The sequence below is a fragment of the Brugia malayi genome, assembly GCF_000002995.4.
Source record: "Brugia malayi strain FR3 genome assembly, contig: Bm_v4_Chr2_contig_001, whole genome shotgun sequence".
Taxonomy (NCBI): Eukaryota; Metazoa; Nematoda; class Chromadorea; order Rhabditida; family Onchocercidae; genus Brugia; species Brugia malayi.
Window position 1 is genome coordinate 3,403,809 of NW_025062476.1, and position 19,645 is coordinate 3,423,453.

The 19,645-nt window shown below is 24.6% G+C and overlaps 2 protein-coding genes across 2 annotated transcripts; both read left to right on the plus strand.

The window, feature by feature from the left end:
- Positions 1-1,050: 1,050 nt before the first annotated feature.
- Bm17485 (Uncharacterized protein) lies at positions 1,051-1,608 on the plus strand (the record flags this gene model as incomplete). Its single annotated transcript, XM_001893431.2, has 2 exons — positions 1,051-1,231; positions 1,580-1,608. The coding sequence occupies 2 exons, from the start codon at positions 1,051-1,053 to the stop codon at positions 1,606-1,608; spliced, it is 210 nt and encodes a 69-aa protein (XP_001893466.2).
- Positions 1,609-14,583: 12,975 nt separating this feature from the next.
- Bma-osta-2 (Uncharacterized protein) lies at positions 14,584-18,350 on the plus strand (the record flags this gene model as incomplete). Its single annotated transcript, XM_043078292.1, has 8 exons — positions 14,584-14,677; positions 15,066-15,220; positions 15,660-15,733; positions 16,178-16,342; positions 16,482-16,592; positions 16,918-17,008; positions 17,222-17,375; positions 18,199-18,350. The coding sequence occupies 8 exons, from the start codon at positions 14,584-14,586 to the stop codon at positions 18,348-18,350; spliced, it is 996 nt and encodes a 331-aa protein (XP_042934226.1).
- Positions 18,351-19,645: the final 1,295 nt, after the last annotated feature.

Genomic DNA, 19,645 nt, shown 5'->3' on the forward strand with positions numbered 1-19,645 from the left:
AAAGAGTGAGGGAAAGGTTAGCATACAACTAATTCCATTTTAATTTCACTACAAATGCTTTTACCATAAACGATTATTACGAATGGCAAATAATTATTATGAATAGCTATTCTTTTGTAAAGATTTGCCCTATTAATTTTATTTAGATTATTTCTCATATAAAATATTACCATTAAAAAATTTTCGTTTTCTTACAACCAAAGTAATACTTGAACAAATATATGATTTTTCGTGAAAATATATAAAAGGGAGGTAAAAAAGTATATACAATTATATTGATAAATCAAAGAATTATGTCTCATTAAAATGTTAAGTAATGATTTGTTAAATTGATAATTAGATAAATAAATGATAATTATATTAAGCTTAAATAAATCTTTTTTTTTTTTTTTTTTTTATGATACGAAACTTATATGAAAGGCACGGAAATAACCAAACATTAGGTAAATCGATAAATTATCTTATAAATAAGTTAATTAATCATAAATCATAAATTAATATAAATAATTTAAATACGAAATAAGAAAAGAACACAGTACTAATGGCAATTTTGTTTTTCAATCATTCACTCTAATGAGGAATCACTGATACAACGGATCAGATAAACTGTTTATCAGAGATAATTCAGCTGATAAAACTTTGTTCAGTACTTCCCAGAGCATGTTAAAAAAAGTAACAGTAAATATGATAAAATGATAAAGTTGTTCAGTAAATAAGTTAATGGATAAGTGATTAGCCAAAAAATTATAATCATTTAACCGATTTTATAAATAAAATATTTGACCAAATATAAAAGGAATAAAACATAATCTCAAACAATTGAATTAATAAATCAATTATTCATCAAATAAATAATTATTAAAGTTGAAATGTTCATTTTAAATAGACATAAAAAATATTTGAATAATGAATGGTGACCTTTGTTCGAACTATTTTCATTTTAGGAACAAAAGAAATACAATTTAAGAAAAAAAAAAATAGATGAAAGGATTAGGATTAATTTGAGCAAATTTAAGCAATTACCCTACAATGATAATAACAGTAATGATAATGGCGGTAACGACAACGACAACGACAGTGACAACGACAGCGACAGTGACAACGACGACAACGACGACAACGACAAAAATGATGACAACGACAGCGACAACGATGATGACAACGACCTCGGCAGCAGTTGGTGAGATGGTTGTTGGGATGAGATGGAAGGAGGGAAAGAGCCATAAAATTGGTAATAATTTTAGTCCTTTCCTCCTCATCCTCCGACCTCCATCTTATTTCCTTTTCTCTAACACTTTTTCAATCCCAATCTTTTCCTTACATTCATCCCTTCAATGAGTTTCATTTTATGGGTTACATTATTTCATTTTTTTCTCTTCACTTAAATTTATTTCAAATTTTAGCAATAAACTTATGTTGCAAAGAATTTCATTTCATTTAAAGTTATATTAAGTGCAACAAATTATGAATCTTTTTTCTTTCTTTCTTTTTTTGATTAAATCTTTTTAAATCTTTAAACGAATTCAATTGTTTTTATAAGTGTCTAATTCAGTTGCAATTTTACTAGAAAAGATTTTAGGAAATTTGCAAAATTTCAATGAATTTTGATTTTATGAGTTACATTGTTTAATTTGCCTTCATTCAAATTTATTTTAGATTGAATTTTAACCCTTCAAATTATTCAAAATTTTGTTGCAAACTATATTTTTCTGTATGTTTATGAAAATTTATAATGAAAAACATTGAATAAACGCTTTTGATTTAATGTTTCGTTTTGTCAATCAGTTAAGCTCATTTGCTTTTTGCTAAAATTAATTAAACTTATTCTTCAATCTTTGATCCTTTTTATTGCTTATTTACTCAATAACAAAATTTTCAATAAGGCTTATTGTCAAAAGCACAAAAGTGAAAATATATTGATCAATAATTTAATTAATAATTAAAGATTGTTACTTGGTTTAGCTATACTTTGTGTAAAATAGATAATAAAATACAATGAATACTTCAAAGTTAGCTCAGTTTAGAAACTAATTTTAAAATTTCAAATGCAAAGAGTTTCTTTCTTTCTTTTCTTCATAATATGAATCATTGTAAACATTCTCTATCTAAAATTATTTCACTTCTTTCTTTGCATGAATGCAAATTAAAGATGATAAAAGACATTAAAATAAATGAACATCTGCTCTGAATGCTATTTGTTCATTTTTAAAATTAAAATTTTTAAATCATTTAAAATGTCTATGCACTGAAGAAAATTGATTTCATATAGTTAATCCATTATTCGCTTTTTAAGAGCTCAATAAAACTAAAAAATTTTTTAATACTTTTCCTACAAATCAAAAATTCAGGAATTCGTCTTCCTTTTCATTTCTCTTTTTATTTTTTTTTAGCATTTTATATTTTTTATCATTAATTTTTTATTTGTATAGCAAAAAATGCTTCATTTTTATTATCAAAATTCAGTTATTAATTTCTAATCAGAAAATCATTTCCTATTATAAAAACTTATTCCTAGCATATTCAGTATACAGAAAGGAAAATAAGTGGCAATAATAACCAAATTAGAAAATTTAAATTTAAATTTAATACTGAATTGATTTGATTGCATTATGCATGCTTATTTTAAAGTTTTGAAAATTTTTACTTCTTTCTCCTTTTGATGCAACTTTTCATTATGATAATATAGTATTTATCGTTAATTATTCATTTTATTTCCGATAGCTTTTTTAAATTACATAGCAACGAAATGTCTTAAAATATATCAATTTCAATAATTAATTGAAATTCACTTTTTTCTTTTCGTTTTAACTTATCTCTTAATTGATAAGAGTTATGATATTAATGATAGATCTCTTAAATGCTACTCTCGAAATATAATGATATTAGCAAACCTTAGTAGCATCATAATATAATAAATTATATACTACTTGCTAGCAGAATAACATAAATAAATTCTAAGATATTTTAAATTAAACTAAAACTATTCCATTAATTAATTAATTGACTAATATTTTTGCAGTAATGTTTTTCTTTTTTTTTTGGCGATAATTTTTTTTGGAAATAAATCTTTTCTTTTTTTTTTTGCTGTGACACACATAATGGATAGAAAAAAATTTTTATTCAAATTATCTGATAGAAAAATTTAAATGATGATTACACGATGAATCCATCAGAATACTAATCTTTCGCTTATCTTTTATTCTTAACACTGATAACGATTTCGATAATTGTACACAATTCTTTCACAAAATCTTTTCACTTCATATTATTGCCTATGCCTTCGTATATTTTATTGATCTTGTCGGATAATTCTGTTGTTATCATACCATTCGATGATAAATTACATTTTCTTGAACCGGTTTATCATACCTGATTCTCTTCATTCTTCTCTTCCCTTTTACCATTTTACTTTTCAACATAAATCTAACATTTCTATTCCTTTTCTTGCTATTTGTCTAATTTTTTTTTTTCTGCTCTTTGATAATGATAATATTATCTAATGTTAATGCCAAACATAGATTTAAATTGAAATTATCTGTTAGCAAAATTTGAAGTTATTGGCAAAAGCTTATAATTGCACGGTGTACGTTTGACGCAAAATATTCACGTAATGCTTTCATTTTTTAGCATTTACATGAAATGTTGATTTATACATACCAATATTTCAAAATATAAACGTAATATTTGTTTTTTTTTTCAAGATTTATACGTGAACGTTAAATTACATATTCGGCGCAAAATATTAACGTAATACTTTTTTGACAAAACTTTATTAAATATAAAATTGATCTTAAGCAATTAAGATATTATATTTTAATAATTAAATTTAAATTAAAAAAAAATTTTTTTTTTGCATGATGCGTTATTTTTATAGCATCAATTTTATGTTTAATAGTAATACTTATGTATAGAAATATTTCATAAATAAGTATTTCCATTTCAAATGCACTACGTAAGGTTTTTGGCGTTAACAATTGCGCCCAATTTGGGTCCAAAGAAAGAAAGAAATTACTAAAAAAAAAAAGAAAAAATAAATCAAAATAAAAACAAAAAGGGATATCCTTAAATTATTTTAATAAGTTATGATATCATATTAGTTTTTTCTTTGTCATTTAGTTTTTGCTTACATTTTATTTATCTCACTCTCTCTCTCTCTCAAGAAATAAATAATTTGTTTCTTTTTTTTAAAAAAAAAAAACAACAAAAAACAAAGAAATCCTAAAAAAGAGTAAATTGAATTTTGTCTTTCTGTTTTTTTTTTTTTTCCCCAATAAATTTTATTCGTAAATTTATAAATTGAAAATTTTCTTAAATTGGAATTTTTATCATTTTTCTTTTCTTCTTCATCTGCATATCTCCATTTTAAAAAAAAATATCTAAACTTATATGAAAAAAAAAAAAGAAAAGGAAATTTAAAAGAATAAATGCGCTTAAAACTAGTTTATTAAAACTATTTTCAATCTATTTAATTATACATAAACATATTTAAATGTATCACATCGTATGTCTCTGATGTATGTGTCACCTTATAGACTTGTCAACAACCGCCATATAAAATTTGTTGTTTGTTGACCAATTTTTGAATATTGTCATTTGTTTAATTTAAATTTCTCGCTAAATTACTTAACTTTTGAAGTGAAAAAATAAACAGTTATCTGTTTCAAATTTAGATATTTTTGAAAGAAAAAACAATATTTTTTTTCTTTTTTTTTTTTTGATTAACAACAAAAATAATATATGAAATTAAAATTAGAAAAAAAATTAATTTTTTTTTTTTGATTAACAATAATATACGAAACTAAATAATATATGAAATTAAAATAAAATTTATTTTATTTGTCATATTTAAATGTACTCATTTTCATATTACAGACATTGCACTCATTATTTATCTCTTTTTTTTCTATTGTTTTACTTAATCTTTGTGCTTTTTAAGTATCATTTTCTTGCTTTCGTTTTATTTTATTTTCATTTTTCGTTTTGCTTAGAAAGTTTTTATACTAAGATTAATTATTCAAATTATTGGAATGTTCCAGAATCAGAAAGAATTCTTGCAAATTTAAAGTTTACTTCATTTTATGTAATAATGTTCATTACACCCATTCTATTTACTTTATTCATTGTAATCGAATTTCTAATCTCAAATTCCAGATCTATCGGACTTTTTAATTAATTAAAATTTTCATAAATATCTAAACACACTACTTTCACATCATCCAATCATTGCCATTCATTCTTACATTTGAATTCTGTTTAATGTTTTACGTACTTATAGCAATTTTTTTTTTTTAAATTATTGCGCAATTAATTAGTCAAAGTAATTCTTAATTTTGCATATTTAATTCAAAAAAAAAATTAATTAATTAAAATTTTCGTTAAAAAAAAAAGTACATAAAGACAACAATCTTTATGTACTTTTTTATCTACGTCAACAATTTAAAGTGAAAAAAAAATGGAATAAAACTTTAATTAAAAACTTTTATTTCAAAAGCAAAATTTTGTTTCATCAATTGCTTATTATTCGTAAAGGTTATTAATATTATTGGAATAATTTTAATTGTATAAATAACTGAAGAATTTGAAATGCTAGAACAAGTTATTAATATTTTTAATTTTTTGGAACGAATATTTCTAATTAATGTCACATCATATTTTCATTAAAAAGCATTTGACATCATTTAGCTCTTTCAAACATAAAATTTATACATTTGTTAATTGTTATGGAATTTTTTTTTTCAAAAAATTTTAAATCTTCTATCTTTTCCAAAATGAAGCAAAAATTAAATTAATGTGAGGAAAAGATGAAGATGCTGAAGCATTGGAATATTTGAAATGAATGAAAGAGAGATTGTTCAAAATGATTGTCATAAATAATTAGGTCAATCATCATCGTCATCACTCATCATCATCTCATCATCGTCATCATCGTCATCATCATCATCACTTCTCTCTTTTATTATTTGCATTACAATATGTGGGACAATTCAGAAATGCTAAAAGTATTATCGATAATGTTTATATTATCACAGATGCTCAATCATATTTTGCTTTTTTAGTTAATCAAAATCATTTCTCAATTTATTTTTCCAAAATATACTATTTAACTTTTTTTTTTTTTTAAATTTTACCACACCAATGTTTACTTATTCTACCATTTTAGTTAATGTGTAAACAAATCAGCGATAAATGTAAATAATTCCCATAATATCATGTTGTGCAGAGCTAAAATTGAATTATTTTTTATTATTTTGTAGCATATATATAAAGCTTTGTTACTAATTGTTTTCATCATTTACCTTTGCTATAAATATATTTTTAATGAATTCATTGATGGAGAGAAAAAAGAAAGAGAAAATAAAAACATTAAAGTAATATTAACGTAAATTAGATAACTATTGATAACACTAACACATTATATGATATAATTTAAATTGTATTACTTCATTAACAACCGTTAAGTAATACTAATATATGTAAATAAAAAATATGTATATGAAAGTATAGAATTATTAAGTAAATATAATTAATTATTATTTACTCTATGCATGCTTTAATGTCAACTTCTACACATTTAGAATACCTGTGCACAACTGGTCTTATCACTTCTCAAACTTTTTTATCAGTGTACAATTAATTTAGCTGATAGCATATCACACTGTTAATTATAGTTACTATTCCTCTATTAAACCTTGACTAATCTATCAATTTCTTTCCTTTCCTTAACACTTTCTTCACTTTTTTCCTTTTCACTGATATTTCCGAATAATTTTCTTGAATTTCTTGCCAGATAAAACATTTTAATTTCAGTTATTAAAATCATAAAATGATTCTATGATTGCATTTCGCTTATTCCTTTTGTTTATTTGCCTATAAATCAATTGTGAAAATTTGTTTCACAGAAGAGTACAATTAAACAATTTGAAACAGCCGAAATGGTTTACATATTAGCTTCCCTAAAATCGATAATTGACGGAATTTTAAATATTTGATTTAAATATATTAGTGTAATGAGGATGAGAAGAGGAAGTTATTAACTCGAGAAAAAATAAAATTTGAATGTATTTTCTTGGATCAGGAATGATTTGAATTCAAACATTGCTAATGCTTGCCAGTCACTCTTCATGTTAATTTAATTTCATATCTGTGTTATCCGTTTTTATGATTTGTTCTCACTTCAATTAGAAAAATGTCGACTGAATGTGAAATGCTAAAATTTTATATTCAATTTCACTATTCAATGAATGATTATAATCTAATATTGTTATAATTCTAATACAATTGTTGTCTGATATTATTATTATTATTATGATTTTTTAATCCGGTACTGAGATAATCCAATTGTGCTAAAACCTGAAATTGTTATGATCTTATGATCTGATCTCGATTTTACATTTCGAGTTAAGAGGACTTATTTAATCTCGAATTAGGATTTTACTTATTCATTTTGATTTTACTTAATTTCCTTTTGCACTTACTTTTACTTTTTATTTTCTTTCCTTTCTCTCTTCTTCTCACTCTTTTTCTCTTCTGAAAGGTCATTTCTTTTATAAAAGAAGAGAAAATGTCAAAATGTCATCATTCAACTGTTGTGACTGTTGAATAGCTGCACCAATTTTCATCAAATTTCAATGAATATTTTCCCCTCTCTCTTTTCATCTCTTTCCATCTCTTCACAAACAAACAGGAAATTTCTCCCTCCCTTTTCCTTCCTTTCTCTCTCTCTCTCTCTCTCCTTTATTTCGTTAAATGTGAAAATATCATATTTTTTTGTTCATTTCATTCACAGCAAACAGTAGAGTACTTTTTGCCATCCTCAAAAAAAAAAAAAATTCGTACATTTTCAATTTCAAATAAAAATTTTTAGTTCACTCATTTTCTAAATAATTTTTTCGAACTGATTACATTTTCCATATATATTTATGTTTACATTTGTTCTTCTATTATACAAACTTTAAAAGTTCTAAGATGTCATGTTAATCTACGATGTTATCAAATATTAAGAATAAAAAGCGAAAGAATTATTTACTTATTTATATTAAATATTAACAATTTCAATTTATTACCTTCCTAGGTTCAATTTAGAAAAATTCAAAAGAAATTTTCCATTAATTAAATTTATCACTCTGATAAGGAATTCAATTTGCTTTTATCAAATTTAATTTCATTATATTACATTCATTTCATTTTGCCTTCTGTTTCACATTATTTTCATTCATTTATTCCCTAACTTTAGCTAAACTGTATTGCTTTGCAGAAGACATATTGAAGGAGAGTTAGCTAATTAATAAGCAGTTTAATTATTTATCAATATTTTATCATTCTTTTGAAAAAAACTTATCAGTATGGTAAAATTTTCCTAAAATTATTCTGAAACAGGTCATAAATGAGATGTAGATTCTGTTGATATTCCTCCGAAATAGGTCATAAATGAGGTATACAGCAGGTTATAAATGAGCTACACAGATCATAAATAAGCAATACAGGTCAATTCTGGTGGTATTCTTTTGAAGAAAATTTATTTCCTTTTTGATTACTGCTTCCTTTTACTATACTTTTTATTTCTTTAAATAATAGTTTGAATGGAATTTACTGCCAAATTTTATTGTGGTAATTCAAAACATAAAAAGCAAATTTCCGTTTAACATTTTTTTTTTCTTCTTTTTCTTTCTTTTATTTTCCTTTTTCACTTTTTTCCCATCACTTTCAATAATAATCAAACGAGTGGTTTTGAGGAGAGAGAAAGAGAGAGAGAGAGAGGGAGAGAGAGGGAGAGAGAGGGAAAGAGAGGGAAAGAGAAAATGAAAAAATTAGTAAATTCAAACAAGCAATATTTCATTCCATACACCTCTCATGGCCTACTTCCTATCACTTATATTAATTTAATAATTTGGATAATTATATTTCGAGAAAAAAGTAGCAAAGGAATGTTTTCGAGAAATTTCTTTAATCATATTTAAATGAGAACTTCGTTGAATATTAGAAAATTGTTTAACGCCGAAATCATTGTTAATTAGCAAATTATTAACTAAAATTAAATTTAAGATGGGAAAAGATGTGGGAAATTCATTCGAAATATTTGATCTTTGTGGTTGATCGATTGAATGATTGATTAATTGACTAAATGATTGATCAATTCCAAGATTTAAATTTCTTTATCTCTTTTCTTCACCGTTTTTCTCCTCGTAATTATTTCTTCATTGTCTGTTCCAATTAATTTATTCAAAGTTAAAAATGATCTTTAATTTATCAAATCGTTAAAATTATCATATTCTATGAATCATTTTCGAGTATTGTATTCTTCCATTTCCAGAAATTGAATTGGATGTTTAGAATAATTTTATATGTCTTATCAGAAGTATATTATTCATCTACTAGTAATTAAATAATTATCAGTTACATACTAGAAATGATTATCTAATCGAAATTCTAAATGCCTTATATTCATTTCTTCCATTTATCAATTCATTAACTAAAGATAATCAATGATAATCTCTCATTAGCATATCATTCTCGATGATCTGTGCTCAGTGACATTTGCATCAATTTCAAACTCACTGCGTTCTCATTAAGAAATTTTCACATAACTCTGTAAACTTGTAAGCAAGTTCCTCTCTTCTCTGTAGTACAAGTAATTCTTTACGTCTTTACTTATTGAATTTTCGAATGTCATTGTAAATTCATCAAATAAATTCTATACGATCCTTTTGACCTGTACTTCCTACTTTCATTTAAAAAAAGAAAAAAAAAAGAAAAACGAAAAATTGTTTTATTTTTACTTTCTATTTTATTAAAAATGAAGAAAAAAAAAAAAAAGCGCTTCCTATCAATTTCAACTGCTATTTATTTACACATTTCATTTTGAATCTTTTAGCGATTTATTGTTGTATTTCTCATTTTTTCGGAAATTTTTTTTCTTTTTAAAATTATTTTAGTCTCGTAATTAAAATTACTATCTTTTAACAAACAATAATTCAAAATGAAGAAAAGAAGAAAAAAATTTCCAAAAAAACAATTTAAAATAATCTTTCCATAGATGATATATTTCTTTTTATAGATAATTTTAAAAAAAAAAAAATGCGGAAATATCTCATAAATAATAAAAAAAAATACAAAAATTATGATTAAAACTAAGAATGCTAAAATTAGATGAAATGCTACCATTTTTTTCTCTCTCATAATAATATGTCATCAAATTTAAAAAAAATTTTTTTCATCAAAATAAAGTTTTCCATTGCTCTAATTGTTGTTGCGCAAAACTATCAAAACTATATATATATATTTCATTCTTTTCACAATTTTTGCTCTATTTCATTTTAACCAAATGAAATTTTAACCGCAAATGGCCCTTCCATAATTTTTGGGTCAAATACCTCAAATGCAAATCATATTTGGTATTCATTGTGACATTTCATTCCTTATCAAATTTTTTAACATGGTTCAAAAAAAAAAAAATCATAAATGCTAAAATTACATGGATAAATTGAGTGGAGTAGTTGTAGGCATCATTGTGACCATATGCGCCTCGTTGACATAATCTACACCTGGTCATCTATGTATATGTAATGTGCTTCAATCAGAATAATTTACCACTTTTTAATTATTGTTACCTATGGTATATGTTAATTTACCTATATTCTGTTGTGCATCTGAATTGTGATATTTGCAAAATGCGGGCAGGTAAATTGAAAATGCCCAGTGACAAATAAAACGAAAATTTATAGAAATAATCGAGAAAATGAAATGTGTAAAAGTTTGATTTGTAAATAGCATCAAATTTTCAGGTATTAAATGATGGAAAGAATGAAAAATAACAGATATTTGATGCAATTAAAAATACAATCTACATAGAGCGGAAAGCTTGATTCTTTGAAGGTTTGATTAATATTTAATTCTAAATTAAAATTCTTTTAAAAATATGATTTCATTCTCTGATATAAATTATATTTTTTTTCCAATTTTCTCTTCCTTTCTTTATTAAATTTTAAATCAAAATCAAAATTTCAATGTGATGTAATGAACAGAAAAATAAATGCAAGAAAAAGGTTAAAAAAAAAAATAATAATGAAACACAAAAACAAAAAAAAAAAAATATCTTTACTCTTTTTAATTTTCAGTTTTTAATTTTTAGTTTAAAAGGAATTATTGTGAATATTGCTGCATTTTGATATAAGCTTCGACTACTTTTTTTTTAACTATTATTATCATTGTTATCATCTACATTTTAAGTTTATTACCATTATCATTTGAAAAATATTTATGAAATTTAGTATATTACTTTTTTCTATTCCTACCATTTTACTTTTATTACATTATCAGCAACAGTTACTTTTTTATTTGTTTATTTATTTATTATTACTATTACTATCATTGTTATTATCACACCTGCAACACTCCTATTGATTTATTAGATTATCCGTAATCTCATTGAAAAGAGGTGACAGATGTTGACATTGTTGGTATTATTATCACAGATAGAAATAATCTTTGAGCTTTATATTATCACAAAGTATATTTGAATGAAATGCACACTGAAAATAGCAAAATGTTCATTGATGCATTAACTAAAATTTTGCATTCAATTTGTTTATTTTCTCACTTTCCTTCCTTCTTTCTTTTTTTTTTTTTGAAAATATTTTGCAAAGTTTTTCTTTCATTTTTTTTCGTAAATTTCACAAACAAAGACACAGACAGACACAGACAGATACACACGGACACATACATACAAAAATTGTTTATATAATTTCTAGGACTGATTAAGAGATTTCCTAAAGGATTTGTAGATGCTATTCTGATTTATAATCCGAGATTTGAAATCTGTTGAAATCCTTAAAAAAAAAAAAAAGAAACTGGATAAAACTATAAGTAAAATTATTTATTCTATAGTGATTACAACAGTTAGTTCTCATAGTATTTTGCTTTATATTATTATGCATGATTTAAAAAAAAATTCTATAACTTTACAACTGATACATTGGAAGATGAACAGCATCCTATCAACTTATTAACAACAATATGCTTTTCCGGAAATATAGAATTGATTTTCTGAAATGGATCAAACTGATGGAATTATCCTGAATAGTTATCAATTATTTGTGAATATTTTTGGAAATCTCTTTTTACCATTTTTTTGTCATCCTTCTTGACAAATATAAAAATTGAACTTTGTATTAATTTATCTTTACTTAATATTTGCGTGCTAATTATAAATATGAATTTTGTTACTTCGTTTTTCTAATTACTTTAAGTTTTTCCATTTACTAATACCAAGCATTTATTTATATGTCAAATGAAATGCAAAACTTTATGTATTGTGACATTTCACATTTAATTTCCATTTTAATTTAGATACTTATTTGGCACATAATAATTTCCTTATTTACTTCGAAATTATTAACTTAAATTACTGCGAAATTATCAATTTCCTTCCCTTATTTCATATTCTTAAATACTTATTAAAAGCATTTTTTTTTTTATTGCAGACTTTCTGTTTTTTCTTCATTTCACTTTATGCTAGCATTTTAATTAATAATTTTCTCTAATGACATCAAATTAATTGCTCCATATAAAATTATTTTTGCATTTCCAACTATTCTGTCATATATTTTTCCTTTTCTTTTTTTGATTAAAAAAAAAAATGAAAATTACTATCAAACTTTTTCATCTTCCTATTTCATTTCAATAATTGTAAGCCTTAAAGACTGGTCTTATTTCATTTTTATAATCAAGCTTATTTTTTAATGTCAACAATGTCATCAGATCCTCTTGTCTAGTCTAATAACATTGGTTAGTTAATTTTAATTAATTAACATTGGAAATTACATATATTTACATGCATTCATATTAGATGAAGCGATTTCAGTTTAAATTTGAATTATACAATACAAATTGACTTGAATTGAATTTATTTTTCTCAATTTATTATTATTACCGTAATTGTTATGATATGCATATCCGTTAGCTATTTATTATGCTTGAAAGGATAATTTATTTTCCTGATTTATTAGAATACTTCTATGCATAACAGAAAGGATAATTTTTCCGACTTACTGAAGTATTTCTATATGTAAATATATCAATACCAAATATGCTATTATTATTATTATTCCATTTCATTATTAATCAATTTACTAATTTATTGTTTATATTATCACTACAATAATCTGTTTCTTATCAGACAATTATTACTCAATCGTAGTAATATTTATTATTGGTTTGACATATTGTTTACTTATATTGTTTTTGTTGTTTACTTCATTTCCAATTTTTTAAATCATTTCTTGAATTGATTTAAATTTGCTGTTAATTAGTTATATATAATTTAAAATTCAAGATCATCATCAGAACTAAATCATTCATTCAGTTCAATCTCTCATATCTTTTGCTGTTAGTAGATAAAACGATCAACAGAAACAACCAGAATAATCTATCAGTTTCTATATCCAAATACATCGTTACCAGTTATTATTGGAAAGTTCAAAGGTTATCATCGTGTTTCATATGATAATTTGGACAATACAACAAGTAAATTACTTGGTGCTACCAGGCTAGGTAGTTGTGGGTTCTTCTTGAAATGAATGGTACCTAATGGTAGCATTTCAAATAATTTTTCACTTTTTTCCAAATAATTAACTGCAAATAATACAACTATTTATGGTATATGTGTGTGTTCGAAATTAATAAATTTTATTGAACCATAATCAATATTCTTTATATAATTAAATATAATTCCATCTTTTTATCCTTTATTTCCTTATATTGTTTTTTTTTTCCTCCTGTTTTTCTTTTTTACTCATATTTCATACTTCTTTTTAATCAAATCTATTTTTTTTTTTTTTAAATATTATTAGAAATCGAATATGCATTAAATATTATGGAATTGAAAAATTCTATATTTGAAACAACGAAGTAAAATTAGAAAGAGGAATAAGTTTATGCTTTCAGCATTAGCAATAAATATAACTCACCACTCCTACTTTTCTGTTTAGGTTAGCAATTCTGTATCTTAAAAATAAGTGTATAAGTTTTAAATTAACAAGTTTGGAAATTAAAAGAAAAGTATAAAGAGAAGAAGTTTGCACTTGTGCTTATCTTATATTAGATATTCATTAAATTTCATCTAAATTTAATGAATAAATTATGTGTGTCAACAAATATCAAAATTATCTGTCACTTTTGTTTAATGAATAACTTAACTAACGGATAAATTAAAATTTGTTTCAAATATTTGTCGAGAATTAACGATTAATTAATAATTATTCTTCAAAAATCTAACTCTTTCTTAACTCTAACTTAACGCAATCTTTTATGCTTTTCAATTTTTTTTTAAAATGCATTTATCAATTTTATCAATGATATTCTTGACGTGTTTATTTATGAAAGATTTTGGAAGTGACCAGCCATTATCATTTTTAATATTTGTCAATATCTCATATTGTTTTCCTGTATTCATTTTTAATTTTCTGATATATTAAAATTTGAATGAAAGGAAAAAAAAATCGATCATATTTTTAAATATTAGGAAAAGGTAGTTTATTATTTTCATTTATTTATTTATAATATTTATTTTTATTTTTTCAGTGGGAAATGTTTCATACCGTTTTAAAACTTGTAGCTGATTCATTGCTAAATTGTACAGATGGTCCAACCGGAATAGTAAGTGCTCGAGTTTACTTATCCAGTATGTTTGTTTTTTTTTTTTTTTAAACGAAAATTTTCAATTGCTGTATTAAAAAAAAATTTTTTTTTTTTTGTTTTCTTAAACTTTAAATACTAAACAAATTTGAAAATGTTATTTCGTTTTTTTCTTAAAAATTTTTAAATTTATCACTTTCAAAGTTTTTGTTTTTTTCTAATTTCTATTTCTTACATATTCAAATGGGTTAACACACAATGCGCTTTCATTTTTATCAAAAACAATGTAAGCACGTATCATTCGAACTTATCAGTTATCACATACAATTGTTTATCTCTCTGCTCGAAATTATCATCCTATTATTTATGCCAATATCACTCTGTTGTCCATATTTTTGAATGTGTGTGAATTTATCTGAAATGTTAATTTACAGGAATTGAAGTGACATTTATTGTGACCTTACTGGGGTCAACTCTTATTTCGTTGGCTACTGCATGCCTTGGTGTTTTGCATGTTATTTATATATCATTTTATGTTACACAACGATATCGACGAGCATTTATCGTCTATCTAGCTGGTACTGCACCGGTGAGTACAGTACTATGAGATAATTTAATATAGAGTTCATTTCTGTTACCCGATACTGTTACCCAGACAAAAGGTAGGTTAAATTTGGAATAAAAATCAACAGAAATTGGCATTATTATATGCATCAAATTAATAGTTATCGAGAATGGTTGAAAGAAATATTTGCCAAATTTATCTGAAATCAGAAGGTTATTCCTTTAGCTTGACTTGCAATTGGATAAATTTTGGGTAACGGAAGCAGCGAAATATTTATGGTAGAACTGTATAACAGAAAATTATGTAAGAGTAGGAATAATTGAAAAATCATTAAAGTTACTCAAAACTTAATCTATCTTTTGAGAATAATTTATTTATATGTGAGTAACTTCAGGCAGCGTTGTAGAATCATAATTAAAAGTACTTATTTATTTCAAAAATGACATTTATATTTTTTTTTTAGTTCGTTTCAACTCTTTCTCTGGTGGCAATGTATATGCCACGGGTATGGTTCCTTTCCCATCTTCTTGGCTTCTTGTAAGTTTCATTTCAACTCAAATTTTAAATCTTATATCGACAAATCTTTTTAAATAATTTAATTGTTCATATTTCTAATATCAAATGTTAGGGAAGTAAACGATCGTTAGTTTCAGAGAAAGCTAGTTCAGTTACTATCTTAAATTTTAAAATAGCATTTCATTTCATTAAAAATAGTAACATCTTTGCTATTGTTGGATTAAATAAAAATGATTTCTCATTCAATAATTTATTCTTTTATTTGCTAAAAATTTATGCAAAAAAAAAAAAAATGACGGTCCTTTTTTTTTTTGCACAACTCAGAAGTTTTACAAAATTGTGCCTACTTCTTAATGACATAATATTTTGTTATCAGTTTTTTTAATTTTTAATCTATCATTGTCAAGTTGTTGCAATTTTCAGATAATTTTCAAAATTTCATAATTTCATTTCTGTCATTTATAGATATTTTTCAATAGCATTATGGGTGATTATTTGCCTTCTGATGAATATTTTCGAAGGGCGGCAAAAAATGGTGAGAAAAATGAAAAGTGGTTGTTCACGGATTAGTGTACAAACACCGCCGCTCTGCTGTGTCTTTCCATGTCTCCCGAAACTTGAACTTGATCAGTAAGACATTGTTTAATTAAAATTAATTTTCAATTAAGTGATTTTTATAAGTGTGAAATATTTTTAAGTATATGTGAAATATTAAATTATTTATACCAATTGATAAATAATTTTATTTATAAGTTTATTCTTATTATAGAGGTCGGATACGATTCTGCGAAATGATGGTCTTTCAAGCTCCGTGTATCAGGCTTATATTTACAATTTTAAGCTTAATACTTTATTTTGAATATCAAGATGGTGCTATCATGTAAGTAATCCTAATTAAACTTCACTTTAAATATATTAACTCTATTTTTTTCTAATTATTTTCAATAGTTCCATATTTTTAGAGAATTTTCAAATACTTTTGTAGTTGACACATTAAATCTGAACTTATCGAACGCTTCTTTGCGATTTTTTTTTTCTATTAACTTGTAAAAAGATTTTACTTTTGGTCTAAATTATTTTTCTGAATTATAAGTCTTGAAATTATGATTACGGAAGTTACCATTTAATCGGAATTCTCCTGGACAATTTGTCATTTTCTATCTTCCAGTTACTTTACGACCGACTAATCAATTGCGCTCTTTCAGCGCGTTAAAAATACTCGATTTCATATCACTTCCATCCTTATTAATCGGTGTATATGGTACACATATACTTGTAACAACAGTTTCAAATTTGGTAAGTAACTGAGTTACTTTGATTTGCTGAACAATTAAAATAATCTGATTACTTTGAATAAGGAACAAAATCATTTAAGACAGTGTTATATCGTTTTAATAGAATGTTGAAGTTATTCATGAAAAGAAAAAAGCAAAAATCAATACTATATTTTTTTTTTACATTGCATTCATGCATGTAAGCATATCAACTATTACAGAATTGAAATTTTAGGATGAATTGATTCTATATCGTTATATTGTTGTTTTCCGTCTGCTCGACTTCTATTTCATGTTTTATGGCATACAGCAACCTGTTTTTGATTTTTTGGCTCGATCTGGTGTATTTGGCTGTGGCACTGTGTTACCTTCGCTTGAAACAGCCTTTTGTTAGTGATTTCATCGAATTTGTATAAGAAAAATATGAATTAATTGTAAAAAACTGAAGAAATAAGTTGGCCTAGTATTCCTATTATCGGTAGTTAGATCACAAGCAAAATGATTTAACGATGGGTATACTGTATAAGTAATTTAGATTTAATGACGGGCATACTGTATGGGTAATTTGGACACACAAAATGATTTAATGACCGGCATACTGTATGAGTAATTTGGACACAACAAAATGATTTAATGATGGGCATACTGTATGAGTAATTTGGACACAACAAAATGATTTAATGATGGGCATACTGTATGAGTAATTTGGACACAACAAAATGATTTAATGATGGGCATACTGTATGAGTAATTTAGACACAACAAAATGATTTAATGGCGGGCATACTGTATGAGTAATTTGGACACAACAAAATGATTTAATGACGGGCATACTGTATGAGTAATTTAGACAGTAGTTGTATTCAAGTGCCTAATACTGTCATAAAATTTCATCCATCACTAAATATATGAGAATTACCTTTTTCCAATTATTACTTTTTGTTTTATTCCAGAATCTTTGTTTCATAACAAATCAGTGTTAGATTTTAATCGAAATCAATTTTAGAAATACGCAAAAAAATGATTGGGAAAATTTTTGTTTTTTAAGACTAAAAAGAACAAATTTTTGGTTAATTTCAAGTTTAATAAAATTTGTTACGTGTCAAAATTTGCATTGAAAATTTTCTAATGCCGCAGTCTTTTCCTTTTCCTTTTCCTTTCATATAAATTTAAATATTGAAATTTTAAAGTATATAATAAATTTTCTTGCAGTCTGGAAGAATTTCATAGTTGTTATTGAATCATTTTTCGTTTCGCTTATTTCTACTATATTATTGAAACCATCGCGAAGTGCATTCTTTGACAAATATCCTTCCAGTCGAAGTGTCGCATCATCAGTGGTCACTTGTGAATACAGCACATAGAATCGTTTGCACAGAGCAACCAGTGATAATTTTTTTTTTTTTTGTTCATCTGAAAAATTGAAATGATATCTGATACACTTCGCTTTAATTTCAATTTCATTGTCATTTTTCAGCTTTTGGAAAATTCCAGAAAATGCGAAATAAGTAATTTTGTCAAAAAAAGAATTCTGCTATAATTTTTGGTATTTTCTTGAATCTGAGATTTATATTAGCTTCAGATATTTTATCCCTTTTCAAATAAACAACATATTTAAAATATGAGATTTTTCTTTTTTTCTTTTTGTCTTCATTTCGAGAGAGTTGAATTGAAGTCGAATATTATTTCTAAAGAAAATTTTAGTGTGAAAGAAATTTTTCTCTGATAAACTTCGCATCTGCTAGAATTTTAATTCTTATTCCTTGTTTGTTCGTTCTTTAATTGCTGTAATGTAATTAGCATAGAATGAAGTTTCCTTGTTACTTTTACTTCCGCCAATTACGAAGGTTAAAAATCTGTCCAATTTATTATTTTTATGAGCTACACCTAAGCATTACTGCTGTTGTCAAGGAAACTTCGTAATTGAAATTGAATGTGATTATTAGAACTGCAACTGAACCGAGTGAAATTTAATTTGGATAAAAGTAATTAATTCCTTCAGTCAAACATAATCAGAAGTGAGAAACTTTAAAGTTTTCTGAAATTTGCCCAGAATTTTATATCGTATTTTTTCCAATCCTGCATAGTATCAGTTTCATAAATTCTCGTGAAAATCCAGAAAAGAAAATTAAGAAAACGAAAAAATAAAAGAAGCTGCATACGACTTAGAAAGCAAACTGAATTTGTACGGGCTAATTTAGACTGGGTAAGAATTCTTATTTATTTATTCCTTCGCATTGTAGATAAATAGATGTATATGTAAATAATAAAATGTTTGCTATTTTATTATTATTATGTTCACCATTAATATTGCAGCATTATTATTATTAGTATTTATTATTATTAATTATTATTTCATTAAGTTAAACATTCTTATCTTTCAGAAAAGTTTAAATTAAGAAAAGTTGGATGAAGTACTATATCTAACTGTAAACTTCGAAATCAAAATCTCCTCACAACATCGCTTATTTTGCAATTTAACTGTTAATAAGGAATACATGAATTTTCGAATGAAATACAAAGAAACAGAAAAGGATGAAATATTAATTTATTTTGATACTGAGCAATAATTAGTAATAATGTATGATATTTTCTTTAATCATATGATTTCATACTTCTTAATCAGTAGGAAGATAAAATATTTCTTGCATTTTAGTAC